The 18,564-nt window shown below is 35.4% G+C and overlaps 1 protein-coding gene across 3 annotated transcripts in view; it reads right to left on the bottom strand.

The window, feature by feature from the left end:
- The window catches only part of KLHL8 (kelch like family member 8), a 71,097-nt gene that overhangs the window by 23,799 nt on the left and 28,734 nt on the right, over window positions 1–18,564 (bottom strand). For 2 of the 3 annotated variants that reach the window (XM_028506614.2, XM_036026801.1), the window contains exons 2-4: window positions 14,407–14,769; window positions 3,578–4,126; window positions 95–281 (exon numbers count right to left, since the gene is read on the bottom strand). In XM_028506614.2, coding sequence (XP_028362415.1) covers window positions 95–281; window positions 3,578–4,126; window positions 14,407–14,619 — 949 coding nt within the window. In that variant the 5' untranslated portion in view covers window positions 14,620–14,769. Of the gene's footprint in view, window positions 1–94; window positions 282–3,577; window positions 4,127–6,594; window positions 6,676–14,406; window positions 14,770–18,564 lie in introns of those variants that run through there. The other variant, XM_036026804.1, reaches the window with a different exon arrangement.

The following is an 18,564-nucleotide window of genomic DNA, read 5'->3' as shown; positions in this document are numbered from 1 at the left end:
ATTAATCATCCAGTTAAGACTGGGCATATATAACCAACCCTCAAATACAACAAAGATCTTTCCAGCAGAGTTGATAAATGAGTAATTTAATTACCAGCAGTATGCTTCCTTGGTGTAGTCCGAACAGAGTATTCAAAGTCAGGTACTGCTCTGCTACTCAAGTGAAGGTGGTAATTTCTTGCTTCATCCAGTAAGTCTCTACATTTTAGATTTTGCTTCACAATCTGTTCTTTTGCCACAACACCCATAAGAAAATCCACTGGCAACAGCGGCAACCGAACCTAAGATCATGAGTATTTGTGGATATAAATTTAACTTGTAACTGATCACTCATTCTCTACTTTCACTGCAGTACATTATATTCTTTTTAATATTGATTTTATATAGGCAGAGGAAGGGAAAGAGAGAGAGAGAAAAACATCAATTTGTTGTTCCATCCATTTATACATTCATCAGTTGACTCCTGTATGTGCCCTGAAATGGGATCGAACCCACAACCTTAGGGTATCGGGATAATGTTTTCACCAACTGAGCTACCTGGCTAGGGCCTGCTGCAGTACATTACCTTTTAAAAACTCATTTACTTCATAAAGAATTAAAATACAATGTGCCAAATTCTAAAGCAATTTCCAGTAGGTCTGCACTAACAAAATTAGATTATATGGTAAATATATCCTCCCCTTTTAAATGCAGCTATCAGTAGACTAAATAAAGTAATTCAATTGTCTTCATTCAAGTTTCTTACTTCCAATGATAGTCATAATTAGAAAAGGCTCCTCGCTGCTAAAGAAAAGGCATAATCAAAACAAAATTGCTGTTCTTTGTCATTATGCTCCTTAAAGCTCAGACTGAACATATGAAAATGTGATCTATTTCTTACTTAAACACACAAACACTCAGATCTGAAACAAACAGGTGTTGTTTTCTTTAAATCAATGACCTTGGAAAGTTACTATATTTTGCCGGGTATAATGCACCCTTTTTTGCCCAAATTTTTGAGGGAAAAATAAGGATGCTCATTATATATGGGTAGTAATAATTCCATATCTATATAAATGTATTTCATTTTTTAATTTATGCTTATGCATTAAAAGTGTAACTCTAGAAAGAAATAACAATATCTGTATGAAAAATAATACCAAGGAATACCATAATTGGTTTTGAACTTACAAAGAACCTGCAATGAAAGCAGTTTCTGCCAACAATTCAACAAAATGAAATGAAGAGTGATGTATTGTTATCCACAGAGTAAGACGGATGATGCCTGATTGTCATCCACTTGATAAGATAGGTGACACCAAATTTTTTATCATAGGGTGAACAGCACGACATTTCTTTTCATATACTTTAGGCGGGAGAAATTATCAGAAAATCCTTTAGACAATGTTGAAACAGTTTTTGTACACTGCAAGCTTTAAGCTAAAAAGTATGGCAACAGAGCTGCCAAGAGACACTTCGGACTTCCTCCCGCAGACAGTGTCATCAGGTTGTGGAAGCAACAGGAAGAAAAGCTTCTTCAGATGCCAAGACAGAAGAAGGCAATGTGAGGGAAACCTCCAAAATGGCCAGATATGGAGCAGGAGGTGAAGACCTGATTCTGGAGCAGTGTCAGACTGGGATCTCTGTTTCAACCAATATGGTACAAAAAGGTAAAAGGATTGTAACAGAGAAAAACGGATGATTTCTCAGGGACACCTACAAAACACGAGGACACAAACAAAACTTGCCCCAAAACTTCCAGCAGCCTATGAAAATCAAGTTTTGGAATTTCATTCTTATGTTCAATCTTCAAAAGACTTACAACTCTGAGCTATCGAAAATCACCAATATGGATGTCCCGCTGATATTTGATGTGCCACCCAACAGAACTGTGGATGTAAAAGGAGCAAAGACCATGGCTGTTAAAACTAGTGGTCATGAGAAAACACATTTCACTGTTGTTCTAGCCTGTTGTGCAGGTGGGACAAAGCTACCACCTGTGATCATCTTTAAAAGAAAAACTTTTCCAAAAGAAAAGATTCTGAGTGGAGTTATTGTCCATGTGCATGAACAAGGAAGGATGAATGAATAAGGCATGACACTCTGGTTTAACAAAGTCTGGTCACCAAGGCTTGGAGGATTACTTAAAAAAAAACAGCTTTGCTTGTTTTTGATCACTTCAAAGCCCACATTACACAAAGTGCAAAAGCAGTCACAGTGGACTTGAAAACCCAACTTGCGGTGATACCTGGTGGGCTAACCAGCCAACTGCAACCTCTTGATGCGTCAGTAAACAAGCCCTTTAAGAAAGATTGGACATCATAGATGCAGTCAGCTGGTAATGGTTTAACCCCTATAGGCAGGCTCAAGAAAGCATCCATTGCCCAGGTTTGTGATTGGATCCTGAGATTGTGGAAGGTGTCAAGAAGGAAGTAGTTGTGAAATCGTTTAAAAAAATGTGTCATCAACAATGCTATGGACGGAACTGAGGACAATGAAAGTACCGGGATGAGGACAGTGACTCTTCAGAAGACACTGGTAATGTAGAAATTGAAGAAGATGATCCCTCTAATATTAACAGTGATGAAGAGTTCTTGGTCTTCTATGATGCATAAATATTGTAAATTTGTTACTGGTACATAAAATTTCTTGTACTTTGTATCTGGTTCTTGTGTTTTGTAATTATTTGTTTCATAAAATTTCTTGTACCATAATATGTTCAAAAATGAATGCTAAAAATTCCTTTATAATACAAAAAAACAAGTAAAATATAAATAAATAAATAATTGAATTAAAAAATTAAAAGATTTTTTTTCCTGGAAGTTTGGGCCAAAAAAGTGGATGCACATTATTCACGGCAAAACACTGTGTAGACTAACTGAAGGATGTATCCCCTCATTTAGTAGAAGTAGTTACCATTCCTCTCTTAAAGAAGCATTGATTTTCTAGTAGATTAAAGAGATTATCAAACCCAGTAATACTATTTTGAGTTAAAAGCATGCACACACACAATAAGATATAGCTGAAAGATAATAAAACTTTTTGTTTTTGTTGACAGATTTGTTTTCAAAGTAATTCTAAGGCCTACTTATTATCCAAGTCACATCTGTTGACAGTAAACACAAATGATTAAAATAAAGACACATTTCTGAGATTTAAAAGTAAAATTGGGTGAGGGAAGAAAATGGGAAGTGATATCTTGTAATTCTTTCCAGATCAAATTTATATGCATTAGGAATAAGTGTACTTTCATTAGCAAAGCAATTTGGTAGAAACTTCATTAAAAACAACAGCGGTGAATTAATTTTGAACAGTCTCCTCAAAACCATTTTCTAATACCATAAAGTATTCATTACTACTATCTTAAGGGATATTTTAAATTTTAGTTTAAAGAACAGAGAATAGTATTTCTAATTCAAATATAGCAAATTCAGATTTATCCTTAAATAGTATAGAGAATAAAAAGGAGAGTAAGAGTCAAAGCCATTTTCACATTGTATTATATCAATGGATAATTTATACCTTTCATGACAAATGAAACATGTTGATTTGCTTCTGTATTGTTCATTTTTACACATAATCTCATTTCAGTCCCTACCTGTGCAAGTGTTTCATCCAACCACTTGGAATGATGCTGAGGATTGGCAAGAAGCCACTTGATGGCTGCATTATAGACCTGTTTTTCATTCTCAATATTTAGATCACTGGAGGACAAAAGCTTATGGAGATGCTGGGGTGACACACTTGCAAAGTCTTCACACTCCACTACTTCAGTAAAATGCTCACAGGCATACTGATCCGCCATGTCCATTAAGTCTATTCGATTGTGACTTTCTGCAAAGGCTCTTACTGCCAAACAGTTGGAAGGATGAAAATGTAACTTCATGTATTCACAACAAGCTCTAGCCACCAGTTCAACTTGTAGAATACAGGCTGCATATAAGAGAGGCTGGACGTTGTCCACAGTCAAAGTCAGCCGTGAAGAATAGACAAACTTTACCAGGTCTTCTATTGCATCACCATCAAAATCTCTAATCTCAATGACTGTTTGCTTGGCTTCAGCCATTTCCGAGAGAAACATGGCTCTAAAGTAGGGAATAACACAAGCCAATACCAGTTTGTGACAAGAGATTAACTTTGAGCCAACCTGTTCAAAACAAACAAAAAGAGACTCAGTTTAATATCATAATTAGTTTTGGGTCAGATATACCAGGGACAATAACTCCAGAAAAATTGAGTATATTTGTTTTTAACAATGTAATTTTTTGGTCACTTCACTTATTTTTAATCTAGGCCAATTTCTTAAAACCAGGTAATTTTCTTCTTCCAAATTAGCCACTTTACTTTTATACATGTATCTGTGTGTGTATATACATATATAATGTATACATACACACACACACATATATAATGTATATACAGTAAACTATAACATTGCATAAGTTTAAGGTATACAACATAATGATTTGATATATGTAAATATTATGAAATGATTACCACAATATTTAGTAAACATCCATTGCCTCACACAATTACACTTTTTTCTTTCCCTGTAATGAAAAGTTTTAAGACATTAGCAACTTTCAAATATACAGTCCAATATTATTCACTATAGTCATCACGTCAGGAACTATTTAAGTTCTTTTCATATACATTCACTCACTCAGTTGTCCCAATGCCCTATGATTACATACTATTATTATCCACAATTTATCAGTGGGGAATTTTGAAGCACAGAGTAAATAAGTCAATATTTAGTAGTATTTTCTATGACTTAACCTAGGGTTTTTAAAATCATTCCCAGCTTATTTTGAAATAATGTATTTTACATAAAAATAATAAAATCACTGAAATCTCATTACCTTAATTATTGAAAGATTAGATTGCTTGCAATAATTCGCCATTATAAATGATCCAGTAATGAACTTCATTAAAACTGAACCTTTGTCTACATTCCGTTATTTCCTACAGATAAATTCCTAAAAATATAAATCCTGCTTCAAAGAATAGGTACGATTTGGATGTATTCTGCTAAACTGTCCATTTTCAGTCTACCTACAATATCTATTCCACATTCTGAGTATTAACTTGTTAAGAAATACTTGCCAATTTGATGAGTGAAAATATTATCTCATTATTTTAGTTTATCTTTCTTTAACTAATACAACTGAATCATTCATACATTGTGGGCTATTTGTATTTCTTCTATAAACTTGTTTCTATGACATTTTTTAAATTTGTTTATAAGAACACATATATTGAGAGTATCAGTCATCTGTCTCATATATACTTCAAATTTTTGTTTAATAGAGTGCTTTTCAATTTTATTCCCCCCTATAAATTTTTAAATAATTAAATCAATCTTTTATTTTTGACTTCTGCTTTTGGTACTATGCTTGAAATAGGAGTCATTCTAATACCCCATAAGTATTTAAGTATTTTTTCCAGTATTTTTTTAATGTTTCACACCACAATTTTATTTCCATCCAGAAGTTCTGGGTACTGAATAGACAGATATCTTCTTTTTAACCTAGTAGGTATCCAATTTTCCCAGCACTTTATATTGAATAGTCAATGAGTATAAGTAATAGAATAGTAGTGTTTTGGCAATTTTCCTGTTTTCATGTAGCATTTGATTATATAATACACTTATAGTTGTGTCTCATTATTTGGGAACTAATTTTATTTAAGATTTTATTTATTTATTTTTAGAGAGGGAAGGGAGGGAGAAACAGAGTGCGAGAGAAACATCAATGTGCGGTTGCTAGGGGCTGTGGCCTGCAACCCAGGCATGTGCCCTGACTGGGAATCGAACCTGCGATGCTTTGGTTCGCAGCCCACACTCAATCCACTGAGCTAGGGAACTAATTTTAAAATAAGAACTTCTAATGAAGAAGGCCTAAGGACTGTTACAATATATAAATGGTTTTGCTTAAAAATGTCCTTGCCCAACTTTTTTTCACTGATTTAGAGGAAAAAGCAATAACACACATTTCAACAAATGATTATTTCTATCATATATACTATGTTAAATTTTTAAAAAGAATTTATAAGGTAGGGTTTAGATTCTACTGAAGCTCAAAAACTACACTAAAGTAGAAAGCTTGGCATGTTTTTAAATTCACTTCAGTCCTAATGAGATCTAAAATGTGATATCAAACATTTTGAGAATAGCCTTAATATATCCCTTTTCTGAATTATCTGCACACACGACCACTGAGATTTGATTTTTATGCAAATATCTGTAAATCTCACCTGGCATATACCTGCTCGATTAAACAACTTGCCAACATTCTACTACATAACAGTACTATAAAATAGAGTTCTAAAATTTTCAGACAGACATTATTTTAACACTGTCTTCTCATCCAAGCTGTACAAATCAATAGTCCATAAGTTATCTTCATGTTGTTTATGATAAGATTCTGTTCCCTCTGTAAGTATGTTTTAATTTTAATTTCTTAATTCAAATAAACAAAAACATGGATATTTAAGACTCACACAAAACACACATACACAATCACACCCCTATGTACCCCTTAAAATAAATACCCATCTTAACTTTAAAAAGAGCCTTGAGCACTGTGTATGAAATAGGAACATCAAAAAGAATACCCTTTTTATTAATTCTCTTTTGACACTATATAGTTTCACTATATTCTTGAAAGTTGATTTCTACATTTTTCTTCTCTGTTACAAAAAAAACCAAAACTTCACCAGAGATTTAGAATCAAAAATCAAAGTCTATAGACTAGATGTTTCAAATTAGGTGAAAAATACACAAACTACAAAATATAAACATCACTATACAACTTAAAATGATATAAATAAATACTACATTATGTATCATTAATGATAGTAAACTTTCTAATTTATATTCTTTTTTAAAAAATCTAATCAGTGAACATATGAATAATTCAAGATGCTCAAGGGAAAAACATGCCAAGCTTAAACTTTTGTGAAATATGTAGAATATCAACATTAATAATATGATCCCCATTTTTTATAAAAACTTGAAATACAAACTATAAATCAAAACCTTGAGCAATTTTCCATAGATTACCCAGTAGGGATCAAAATAAAATGAAACAATGATTTTTAGATTGGTAAAGCACTTCCCTTTCAACACAGGGAGAAGGGAACAGGGGGAGTCAAGCATCCTTAATTCTAATTGTTGATACCACATTTAGGTCCAACCAGAAACACTATATGAAAAAATAAGTAAAACTCTGTTTGAAAATATAAATGATCTTCTACTAAGTTATGAGGTAAAATGAACTAAAATGATATAAAATTAAATAATATTAACTAAACAAAGAACATCAAAAATTTCATTATCAGATATGACTTGCAAAACGTACCTATATTACATAAAAAGATCATTTACTTTTCAAGTTTTCTTTCTCCTCCCTCCTCCTATACAGCATATATTTGATGTGTAAAACCAAGAAAGCAGAGAAAAATAAAAGGAAAAAGATTTACTCAAGAAATACTGTCAACATGTAACCAGGCGAACCAGGGCTTAGCCACGTGGCGCCCTGATACGTTACCCAACAATTAGTGTTGAAGGAAATAAGTTTTTATTTATAGGATTCCAACTTCAGGGAGGCTGAAAGCACTCCTGCTCAGAGCCCTCCTCTCTCATGAGATCTAACACTTCCCACACTCCCCAAAAGGCTATAAGCCAAAATCATGCCCAGAAGTTACCCACATCTCTGTTCTTAAGCCAGCTGTCCAAACAGGTCTCCATCCCCTCTGAAATGTGCAGGTATGGGTTTCAGAGTCACCATCGTCTTGCAGTAGCTTTCTCCTTCCAGATCTGGAGTACATTGTCCTCAGCCACCATGTACTAGTTCATCAGGGAAACATGTGCCATGTTACACTGTGTCATGGTGGAGTCCAGGGAGGTACATGCCTCCAAGAGAGTGGCTTCTCCATAAGTCCTTTAGAGAAGCAGAAGCCTGCGACTCAGCATTCCTGGTCACAGTTCAGCTGAGCTCCAAACATCTCTCACAAATCCAAACTTGTTTAGGCAGGTCCCCACAGAGTTCCATCAGCCTTCTCCTTATACTCTTTCCTCCTGTATGGTTTCTTCCTGTTCTCTTTCAGATCTCATGGCAGAATCCCTTTGTCTTTCAGCCTGCTCTAATTTCAAATGCTCAGCCTGGAACTTCTTATGTGACCTCATATCTGGGCCCTCCTATGATGTGCTACTTTTGCCAGTTCCCCTGTATTTTTTAACTTCTTTCAGTTGCCATCTTTAGTCAGAGCAAGAATTCGCTGTGACACAGTGGCATCTGCTTCCCCTGGCTACGTCACAGGTCACTAGACACTCTTAAAGTCACATACACCTTTGCCCTGGGCAATAGCACAGCTATTAACTTGCCATTGTTATACAAAGTATCTTAAATGCCGTATTATTCACTCTCCCTTCCCCCAATAGAGGTTTGTGGGGAATATGCTCTGCTATTTTGGGGGACCCCTATTCTGTACCCAGTTATACACTTGCTAGCATATTTCCTTTAAACTTTCTTCTATGCATTTTGAAACATAACTGAGATTGTCCTGAAATTTGTTTCCTAAGTTCTCCCTTTCCCATGTTTCTGAAAACTTTTATAAACTTCATTCTTATTGGCTATATACTATTCTAAACAGTGGATGTAACACACAGTTTATTTAACCATTCTGATATCAGCCACTTAGATGTTTCCATATTTTAAATAAAAGCAGTATCTTAGAAGAAAAATTTTTTTCAGCATTTTAGAATATTTCCTTGAGATAAAATCTGAAAAGCAGAATTAATGAATCAAAAACTTTAAGGTATTTTTACAGTTCTCAATACATACTGCCAAACTGTCCATGAAAAACAATGAGCCACTTTACCTATCTACCAGCAGTGTTTGAGAATATCTGCTTCATCAAAACTGGAAAGCAGCCCTTGCTGGTGTAGCTCAGTGGATTGAGAGCAGGCCTGTGAACCAAAGAGTTGCCAGTTCAATCCCCAGTCAGGGCACATGCCTGGGTTGCAAGCCAGGTCCCCTGGGTAGGGGGCGTGAAAGAGGCAACCACACATTGATGTTTCTCTCTTTCTCCCTCCCTTCCCCCTCTCTAAAAATAAATTTTAAAAAATCTTTTAAAAAATAAAATTTCAAAAGCAATAAATGTTCTAAATATTTAATATGTTGATAAGTAAACAAACTTTCATTGATTTTAGCTATGTTTAAAACATTTTTAAAAACTGGCTATCCTGAACTATCTTTTGCAAACCAGTTGTTTTACATAGGTTCATTTCATTTCTAAGTTTTAATTACATAATTCCACTAACACAGATTGTTAAAAATAATTTTACAAACATACCAATTTTTTTAAAAAATCATTAAAACAAAAACTAAGGTATATTAGGTTGAAATGTTTATAATTATGCCATAAACAGTAACTGAAGTGTCTGAGAACTACACTGAAATAAAAGTGCCAAAGACACACAGTGGAACAGAAATGAAGATTGCAGGGGGAAAAAACCCCTATATAACCAAGATTCCTTTTATGTACATCTATAAACCTTGTATTCCAACTTTTCAGTTCAATACCTTTCAATTTTGCCCTTTTAAAGTAAATAGCTTTTCTTTTCAATAATTCACCAATTTGAATGAGTTCAAATAGCCAAAAAAGTGTTTTATTGCTAAGGTCAAGGAAGAGTTAAATGTTTAAAACGCAAGACAATTTTAGCTTGCAGTGAATTGCCATATCACAATGTCTAGCCATATTTACTGTTCTACAATCTTAATTGTACTGAATTCATTTAAAAAAATCTACACAATGGAAATAATTTAGATAGCATTTTGAAGGTCAAATAAATAAGGATCTAGGAATATAAAGAGTTAAATATCCCTCTTTAAAAAATAATTAACATTTATTATCTCATACAGTCTATGGGTATCAAATTTGAGAACAGTTTAGATGGGTGGTTCTGGCCTGGGGGGGGTCTCTCCTGAGATTTCTTTTTTTTTAATAATTCTTTTTTTTTATTGTAAATACCCCTCTTCTAAACAACATGGGAAAAAAATCAAAATATTGACTTACTAGTTAAATGGAGTGATCATTTTATTAGACTTCTTAAAATAGAATGCTTAAATGTTAAATATAGGATTACTTTCTCCTTTACCATTTCTCTTTTATTAGATTACAATATGTCTGCTTTTCTATTAGGAGTTAACTGTCATATCTGTAAGTGTAATAATGTTGAGATTTCTATCTCTTGGAAGTATAATATTATGAAGTAGTTCACATATTTTTTTCTGCAATCTTTCAGAGTACTTATTCTACTTGATAGCAAATAGTAACATGTGGAGCCTTGAAAATGTATATTAGAATCCTGTTTATTTTTAAAAAACATTAATTTTACAAAAATCACAGAAATGTGCACTTTCAAAAAAGAGAAGCCAAATAATGTAAATAAAACACATATTTATTGAATCAGGAGGTAATATAAGGGGCTGTTTTACCCTGATAATCTCTAATTAACCTCTTGAGGCAAAATTAACTACGATCTTTCATAAGGACAATGACATTTCCTCAAACTACGTAAAGCATGAATAAAAGCATTTTTGTAAATGCTCCTCTTGTTGATTTATAACATATAAACTAAACGTTATAAGTACTATTCAATACTTCTCCAAGAAAATTTCTTCCTGCCCTTTCACCAACCAAATTGTTGCCCTGAAGAGGCTTTCTCCATATAATTTTAGAACTGCTGCTAGATATAGTTTAAAATATTTTTCACTAATAAACATAATAATATATAAACAAGTTTTGCCTCTCCATGGAATGACCTTAATATATAATCTCCTCTGTGAAGCTTCTCCAATCACCTCTCATCTCTCAGACATAATAGATCCTTCTCCTAGGCTTCCATAAAAATAACATAAAAGTGACAATCACTAAATTGTATTCTAGTTAGCTGTGTATGTGCCTATGTCTGACTAGTACAGAATATTATTCAAATTTATTTATACTCTCCATGTACTAGCATAGAACCTTAATAAATATTTGGCTAAATGAATTTATTTGTTGTTTATAATACAGGTGCTCACTCTGTAATTTTAAAGTGTGCTAATAGTCCTATATATGAATAATAAAATAAATTATGATAACTGATTTCCAAAAATGTTCATCCTAAAGCAGTTAGGATCAAAGAAAACACAAAAGAAAGGAGATGAATTTATATCAGGGAAAAATCTTCAATGTTGTATGAATATAAAAAGTAAAGTTTATGTTGAATAAAGCACTATAAATTATCAATAATCCTATTTGGTTTAGTTCTGTGATAATTAAATTCTGAAAAGTTGATGAAATGCAAAAGAAACCAATCCAATAAGAGACCTGATAAAACATTAAGTTCTAATTCTTTCTAATGATAGGAACAGAATATACCATAGCAGAAGTATGGAACAACTTTGGAACAATAGTGCACATAATAGTGTAACAGTATGTTACAGGGTGCAGCCAAGAGGGGGGCCCCAAATAGGCATTTGAAATGGGGTCCAGAACTCAAGGTGTCCAGGAGATTTTAAGATATCTCCATCCCCCACCCAGGGTGTGGGTTGGGGGAAGGGACAAATGGAGCAGGGCCATTGAGAGCTGTTTTGCATAGCAACAGCCTTGCAGCTAACCTCTGGGTTGGTCATTTAACATATCTATAGCCTTTGGCTGGTTGCATAGATAGGTTAAGTAGCTGTGATCAGCTCTAAGCCAGGGGAATGGAAGTAACTTCCCCACCTAGATGTAAATGGGGGGGTGAGTCCCCTGAGTTACAGCACCTGCGTGGGAGCTCAGAGAGGACTGGCTCCAGGACATGGGGCCACACCTGCCCAGACTCATGATGGCAGCCCAGTAAAGCTGGAAGGATACGAGTTCCGGCATGTGAAGCCGAGTGTGGGAGGAGTCAGAAATGAGGCTGCAGAGGAAGATTGGCCTCGGGGATTTAAAACCCAGATTTGGTGGCCATTGAGAAGGAGAGCCATGCACAGCCCTGAGAGAAGGAGAACCGTGCTGCTTTAGGAAGGAGAAAGCACGAGGACTTGACGGAGTGGAGACGCCTGCAGCCCTGATAGAGAGGGAACCACGCGGCAGCCCTGAGGAGAGAACCACTCGGCCTGGCAGAGTGGGGACCCCCGCAGCTTTAGAAGGGGGAACCACCACCTGGTTTTAGCAGAGATCCCGGTGACTCAGCGGAGGGTTCCGGGAACCCCAGTCGAGATGGAGTTCTAACTGGAAAGAACCAGAGGACTGCCTAAGTCATGGACTTCTATTTCCTTTCCTGAGATACGGTAGTCTGGACTGGGCAAAGGGGGAAGGAAGGAAGGACTGTCTGTGGGTGTTTTAAGGGACTTTGGGATTTTGGTGAAGACATTAGGTCACTACTTTAAGTTAGTATAGCATTAAATAAACATTTTATTTCCTTTTCACGAATCTCTGGCATTGAGAGACGTCTTTCCTAGGGCGGCGGACATAACAGACCTGGGGCCTTCTTTTAATAATAGTATATCGTCCCAGGCCCCCCCCTTGTGTGTTCTGTAACAAGTACACATAATGATCCTAACAGCTGATATATACTGATTAATTATTATGTGCCAAGAACTGTCATAAGGACTTTACACATCTCAATTATCTTACTCCTCACCAATAACCTAATCATCATTGTAATTTTACAGTTGAAGGAAAAATCGATAGCCCCTTTATATTAGTGAAGTTTCTCATTCCCAAAAGACCTCTATCACTGCTTCAAAGAGTATTTTTCATCTTTCACTACAGATTCTTTTGAAGTTTTCACTTCAACCTATTACTGATGCTACCAATAAACAAAGAAAAGTTGTGAGTTTAGTTATTACTTGCCCTAAAATGGCTGTATCCTTCCTTTTTACTTAACAAAGTTAATATGCAGTAGCTTGCAAAAATTATTCTAAAATCTAATTAAAATTTATAAAATCAGTAATATTTTATTTACTTTTCATGCATATATTGACATGTTGAATTGATAATTGATTAAATTCAAATAATCTGTTTTACAGTTTTTATTTTTGCCAAAGCCAGTGTAGGTCACTGAATATCATGCTAAGGTTGAACAACTGTGTGAGATTAAAACATAATTTACCATATGGATCAACACGTTCTTTCACTAAAATATATGCACTGCTAAATTTCACACGGAACTAGTAGAATTATATAATAGCTTTCTTCTCAAAATCTTAGGACCTAGAAATATGTAAGGACACTAAAAGTTTAAGTAAAGAGATTATCGATCGCTTATTCACAGTGGAACCCTGTACTCCTGTATCTTCTAGGCCTGAAACTCAAAGCTTATGCGTTCAGTTACAGACTTTTGCTGAGTGTCCCCTGATCTGATTCTCCAAGTATGCCCTCAATCCCCACAACTATGCACCCAAAGAATCTGTCTGATAAGGAACAGAAAGCAAAATCTAAGAGATCCCAAAGTGGCAAATCTTATGTGAAAAATGCTGCATGGATGTATATGAATCACTAAAAAATGTTAATCCTACACTGAGAGATAAAAATAAGAAAGTACCTTAAACAAATAATGAAAAAAAAATTAGAACACAGGCTCTTCCATTCTACTTGATCACTTTTCCAATTTTATTAAAACTGTCTTTTGTAACAGACCAAAATGATCCTATAACTCACTGATTTAAAGTTTACTAAAGACATTTTCATCCAAGTTAAACAGACTCTACTTCACCATCAGGTATAGATAAACAATCTCACTTAACAGACGATAGTTCTGAAGTAGATATTAAATTACCAGGATAGGAACATGAGTAAAACACTAGTGCAATTGAGTAAACAACCAAGAACTCCTGTCTTCTAACTAAAATCACGAGAAAGTGAATGCATCAAGTTTTTAAATTCACAAGTTAAAAGCTTATCTGGTCAACAACAATTTGTTAATTTTACTAATAAAATAATAACTTTGTTGTTTTGGAATTCTAGAACTCTCAGAAGTTAAACTAAGAAATAATGACCATCAACATTACACTAATTTCCCTTTATTTACCCTCCCTTACGTCCCTTCTCCTTCAATAAAAAGGATTGAGACTAAAATAATTATGATTACAACAGTAAGTACAACACCAAAAATTTGCCTATATGGTAATAGAAACCATCATTTTTTATAATACTCTAAAGTAGGGGTTTCCAACCTGTGGCCCATGGGCTGCATGTGGCTCAGGATGACTATGAATGTGGCCCAACACAAAATTATAAATTTACTTATAACATGACATTTTTTGTGTGATATTGTGTCACAATATATTTAATGTGTGGCCTAAGACAAATATTCTTCTTCCCGAGATAACAAAAGGTTGGATGCCCCTGCTAAAGAGAATGAGAAGAGTAAAAAAAGAATACACTCACCTTCAGTGTGACATCACAGAGTTCTCCATTTTCATAAAACCTAAGAAGAGACCCATGAAAATCTTTCCAAGCTTCATGTGCTTCAAAGATAAAGGACTCTTCTCCATCACCATCACTAACCGAAGATCTGTTCTTTATTTGCTGGTGCTGTTGCCTTTTTCCCTTTGTGAAGTGACTCCTACTTTGTTTTGCATTCATAGATTCTGAAGCCATTTGCAACACTCCTTTTTTTAACAAAGCTGTATTCTCAAACACCCCATTTATTCTTTTGTAAACAGGAGGGCAACAGCAGAAGGTAGATGCACCCACTAAGCTTCAGACAGTTTTAAACTCACTCAACTGCCATTATCCAGTTTTCTGAAACTGAAAAATGAACAAAACACACAATAGAAACAAAGTCAAAGAAAAAAATTCAGTAATAACTATAGTTTACCAATGCTATATATGTAAAAAGACTATATAAATGAAAAAATAACAGTAACTTTGGAGATCTTATGCTATATGTCCCATAAATTACTTCAGCAAAACACACATGACCCTTGAACAATGCAGAGGGGGTTAGTGGCACCACACCTAAGTGCAGTTGAAAATCCACATATAATTCTACAGTTGGCCTTTTGCATTCATGGAGTCAACCCACTGCAGATCAAAATCAGTATTTTTGATTCACAATTGGAAATGTATGACTGGATATCCATGGCTGAGAATGAGAAAACGCTGCTGTTGATCCAGGGCTCGTTGAATTTGCAGATGTGAATCCCATGGATACAAAGGGCTGACTATAAAACATCTGTACATAAGTGGACCAACATAAGTCAAATCCACGTTTTGAAGGGTCAATTGTATTTTGTTTAAGTGAAGAAACTCTTTTAAGATCTATTTTGAAAATTCTGGGAAGAAGGTAAAATAGAAAGCACCAGGAATTTGTCTTCCCACCTAGACAACAACTGCAGTGGCACAAACTGTCTGATGTAACTATTTTGGAACTTGAGTGTTGAAAGCTTGGAACTTCCACGAGAAGACATGGATGGTAAATTATGGTTAATTTTTGTCAATTTCAGCTCCTAGAGTACGGTAGCAGCTGTCTATCCCACAACCCCAGCCATGTGGCAAGCAGCTGTGCATGTGTTCCTGGAGCAGCCTGCCCACAACTTGTAGGAGCCATGGTGGATAAAAAGGACCCTGTCTTCTGACCGCTGAATGCTGTTCCTAAACAGAACATTATGATAAGTGAAATAAGCCAGTCAGAGAAAGACAAATATCATATAATTTCACCATATGTGGAACCTAATGAACACTGAACTAATGAGCAAAATAGAGACAGACTTACAGATAGCAGGCTGACTGTTCTGGGGGTAGGGGTTGGGGAGTGGAGGATTTGAGCAAAAAGAAAATTATGGACATGGACAACAGTTTGGTGATTGTGGTGGGGGAGGGGGCACAAGGGGTATAAATAGAAAAAATCTAATAAAAAATAAATTAAAAAAAAGAAAGAATACTAGACACTAACTCAAAGCCATAAAGAGAAATAAATATCTCAATAAAAGTAAATACACGAGTAATTGCAAAAGCTAGTATTATTATAACAATACTTTGAAACTATATTTTTTCTCTGCATGATTTCAAAAACTAATACATTTCTAAAAAATTTTTAATGCAAAAGCTACTATTAACTGTAACTTTGGTTTGTAACACCAAATACTGTTTCACACATAATTTAAGAAAATAACTTAAAAGAAGTCAAAAATAAAATTTAAATTTTAAAAGTTTTAACTTTTTAGTTTATATTTATATAAAGAGATGTAATTTGCTGAGATCAACAATTTAAAAGGGTAGAGATGGAGCTATAAAAAATCAGTTTCTATCTATTAACTTTAGAGTTTCTGAGGTTAAGCTGCTATAAATTCAAATTAGAGTATTATAACTTCAGGATATTAAATGTAATCCTCATGAACAGCACAAAGAAAATACCCATAGAATATACACCAAAGGAAATAATAAGAAAGGAATTTAAACACTTCATTACAAAAAATTCTAACTAAACTCAAAAAAGACAGAAATACAGGAAATAAGGGTCAAAAGGGTTATAAGGCATACAGAAAACAAATACACAATGACACAAGTCCTTCCTTATTAATAATTACTTTAAACATAAATGGATGAAATTTTCCAATCAAAACAATGATTAGCAGAATGAATAAAAATGCACAATCCAAGTATATGCTGTCTATAAGAGACTCACTTTAGATCCAAAGACACACACAAGTTGAAATGGAAAGGATAAGAAAAATAATACTGGACTTCCGGCAAGATGGAGGCATAGGTGGACGCGCCTTACCTCCACGCACAACCAAGATTGGAACAACAATAATTTAGAGGCAGAATAACACCCAGAACTGACAGAAAATTTATCTGAATGGAAGTTGGACAGCCAAGAAGTTGAAATAGACCTGTTTATCCAGACCTGTAGGAGGGGTGGAGACAAGCAGCCAGCCCAGGTGGTGACACGGAGAACCAGGAGAATTGGGCGCAGAAGGCAACCAGGAGTGTGTAAGGCATCTGGGGTGCGCAAGATCGCAGTGGGTAGACCCTGAGTATGCAAGCGGCAGCTGCCAGACCCAGTGAGGCGGCGATTGTGGAGCACGGCAGAGCGCACAATCAAGGATCCCAGGGAAGGGTCTGAGGTTCCACGGAGAATGGAGCTACCGCCATTGTTCCCTCCCGATCCTGACCTCATGTACGTCACAATCTAGCTACTGGGGTGCCCAGCCTGGTGAACACCAAAGGCTCCGCCCCTCACCATAACAGGAGCGACCAGACCAAAACAAAAAGAGAGAGAGAGATGGCTCAAACAGAAGCACAAATCAGTGCCCCAGAACTTATCCTTTTGAGCAACCAAGAGATAGCTAACCTATCAGATGCACAGTCCAAAGCACTGGTGATCAGGAAGCTCACAGAATTGGTTGATTTTGGTTGCAAATTAGATGAACAAATACAGGTTACCATAAAAGAAATGAAGGAAAATGCACAGGGAACCAATAGTGATGGGAAGGAAACTGGGACTCAAAACAATACAGTGGACCAGAAGGAAGAAAAAAACAACCAAACAGGAAAGAATGGAGAAATAAGATTCAAAAAAATGAGGAGAAGCTTAGGAACCTCCAGAACATTTTTAAACATTCCAACATCCAAATTATAGGGGTACCAGAAGGGGAAGAGGTACAGCAACAGGTTGAAAATGTATTTGAACAAATAATAAAGGAGAACTTCCCCATTCTGGCAAAGGAAATAGACTTCCAGGAAGTCCAGGAAGCTCAGAGTCCCAAAGACGTTGGACCCAAGAAGAAACACACCAACACACATCATAATTACATTAGCCAAGGTAAAAATGAAGGAGAGAATCCTAGAGACAGCAAGAGATAAGGGACAGTCACCTACAAAGGAGTTCCCATCAGACTGTCAGCTGATTTCTCAAAAGAGACCTTACAGGCAAGAAGGGGCTGGAAAGAAGTATTCCAAGTCATGAAAGACAAGGACCTATATCCCAGACTACTCTATCCAGCAAAGCTTTCATTTAGAATGGAAGGGCAGATAAGGTGCTTCTCAGATAAGGTCAAGTTAAAGGAGTTCATCATCACCAAGCCCTTATTTTATGAAATGTTAAAGGGACTTATCTAAGAAAAGAAGATTTTTTTAAAAAATGTATAGTAAAAGGACAGCAAACTCACATTTATTAACAACCACACCTAAAGCAAAACCAAAAGAAAGTAAACAAACAACTAGAACAGGAACAGAACCACAGAAATGGAGATCACATGGAGGGTTAGCAACAGGGGAGTGGGAGGAGGAGAGAGGGGTAAAAGGTATGGAGAATAAGTAGCATAGATTGTAGGTAGGAAATAGACAGGTGGAGGGTAAGAATAGTACGAGAAATGTAGAAGCTAAAGAACTTATAAGTATGACACATGGACATGAACTAAAGGGGGGAAGTGGGTGGGAAGAGGGTGTGCAGGGTGGAGGGGAGTGAAGGGGGTAAATGGGACAACTGTAATAGCATAATCAATAAAATATATTAAAAAATAAAAAAAGAAGAAAAATAATACTGGAAGTCCTAGCAACAGCAATCAAGGCAAGAAGAAGTAATAAAAGGCATCCAAA

The sequence above is a fragment of the Phyllostomus discolor genome, chromosome 1 (genome assembly GCF_004126475.2).
Source record: "Phyllostomus discolor isolate MPI-MPIP mPhyDis1 chromosome 1, mPhyDis1.pri.v3, whole genome shotgun sequence".
Classification (NCBI taxonomy): domain Eukaryota; kingdom Metazoa; phylum Chordata; class Mammalia; order Chiroptera; family Phyllostomidae; genus Phyllostomus; species Phyllostomus discolor.
This window is presented reverse-complemented; position numbering and strand designations above follow the sequence as displayed.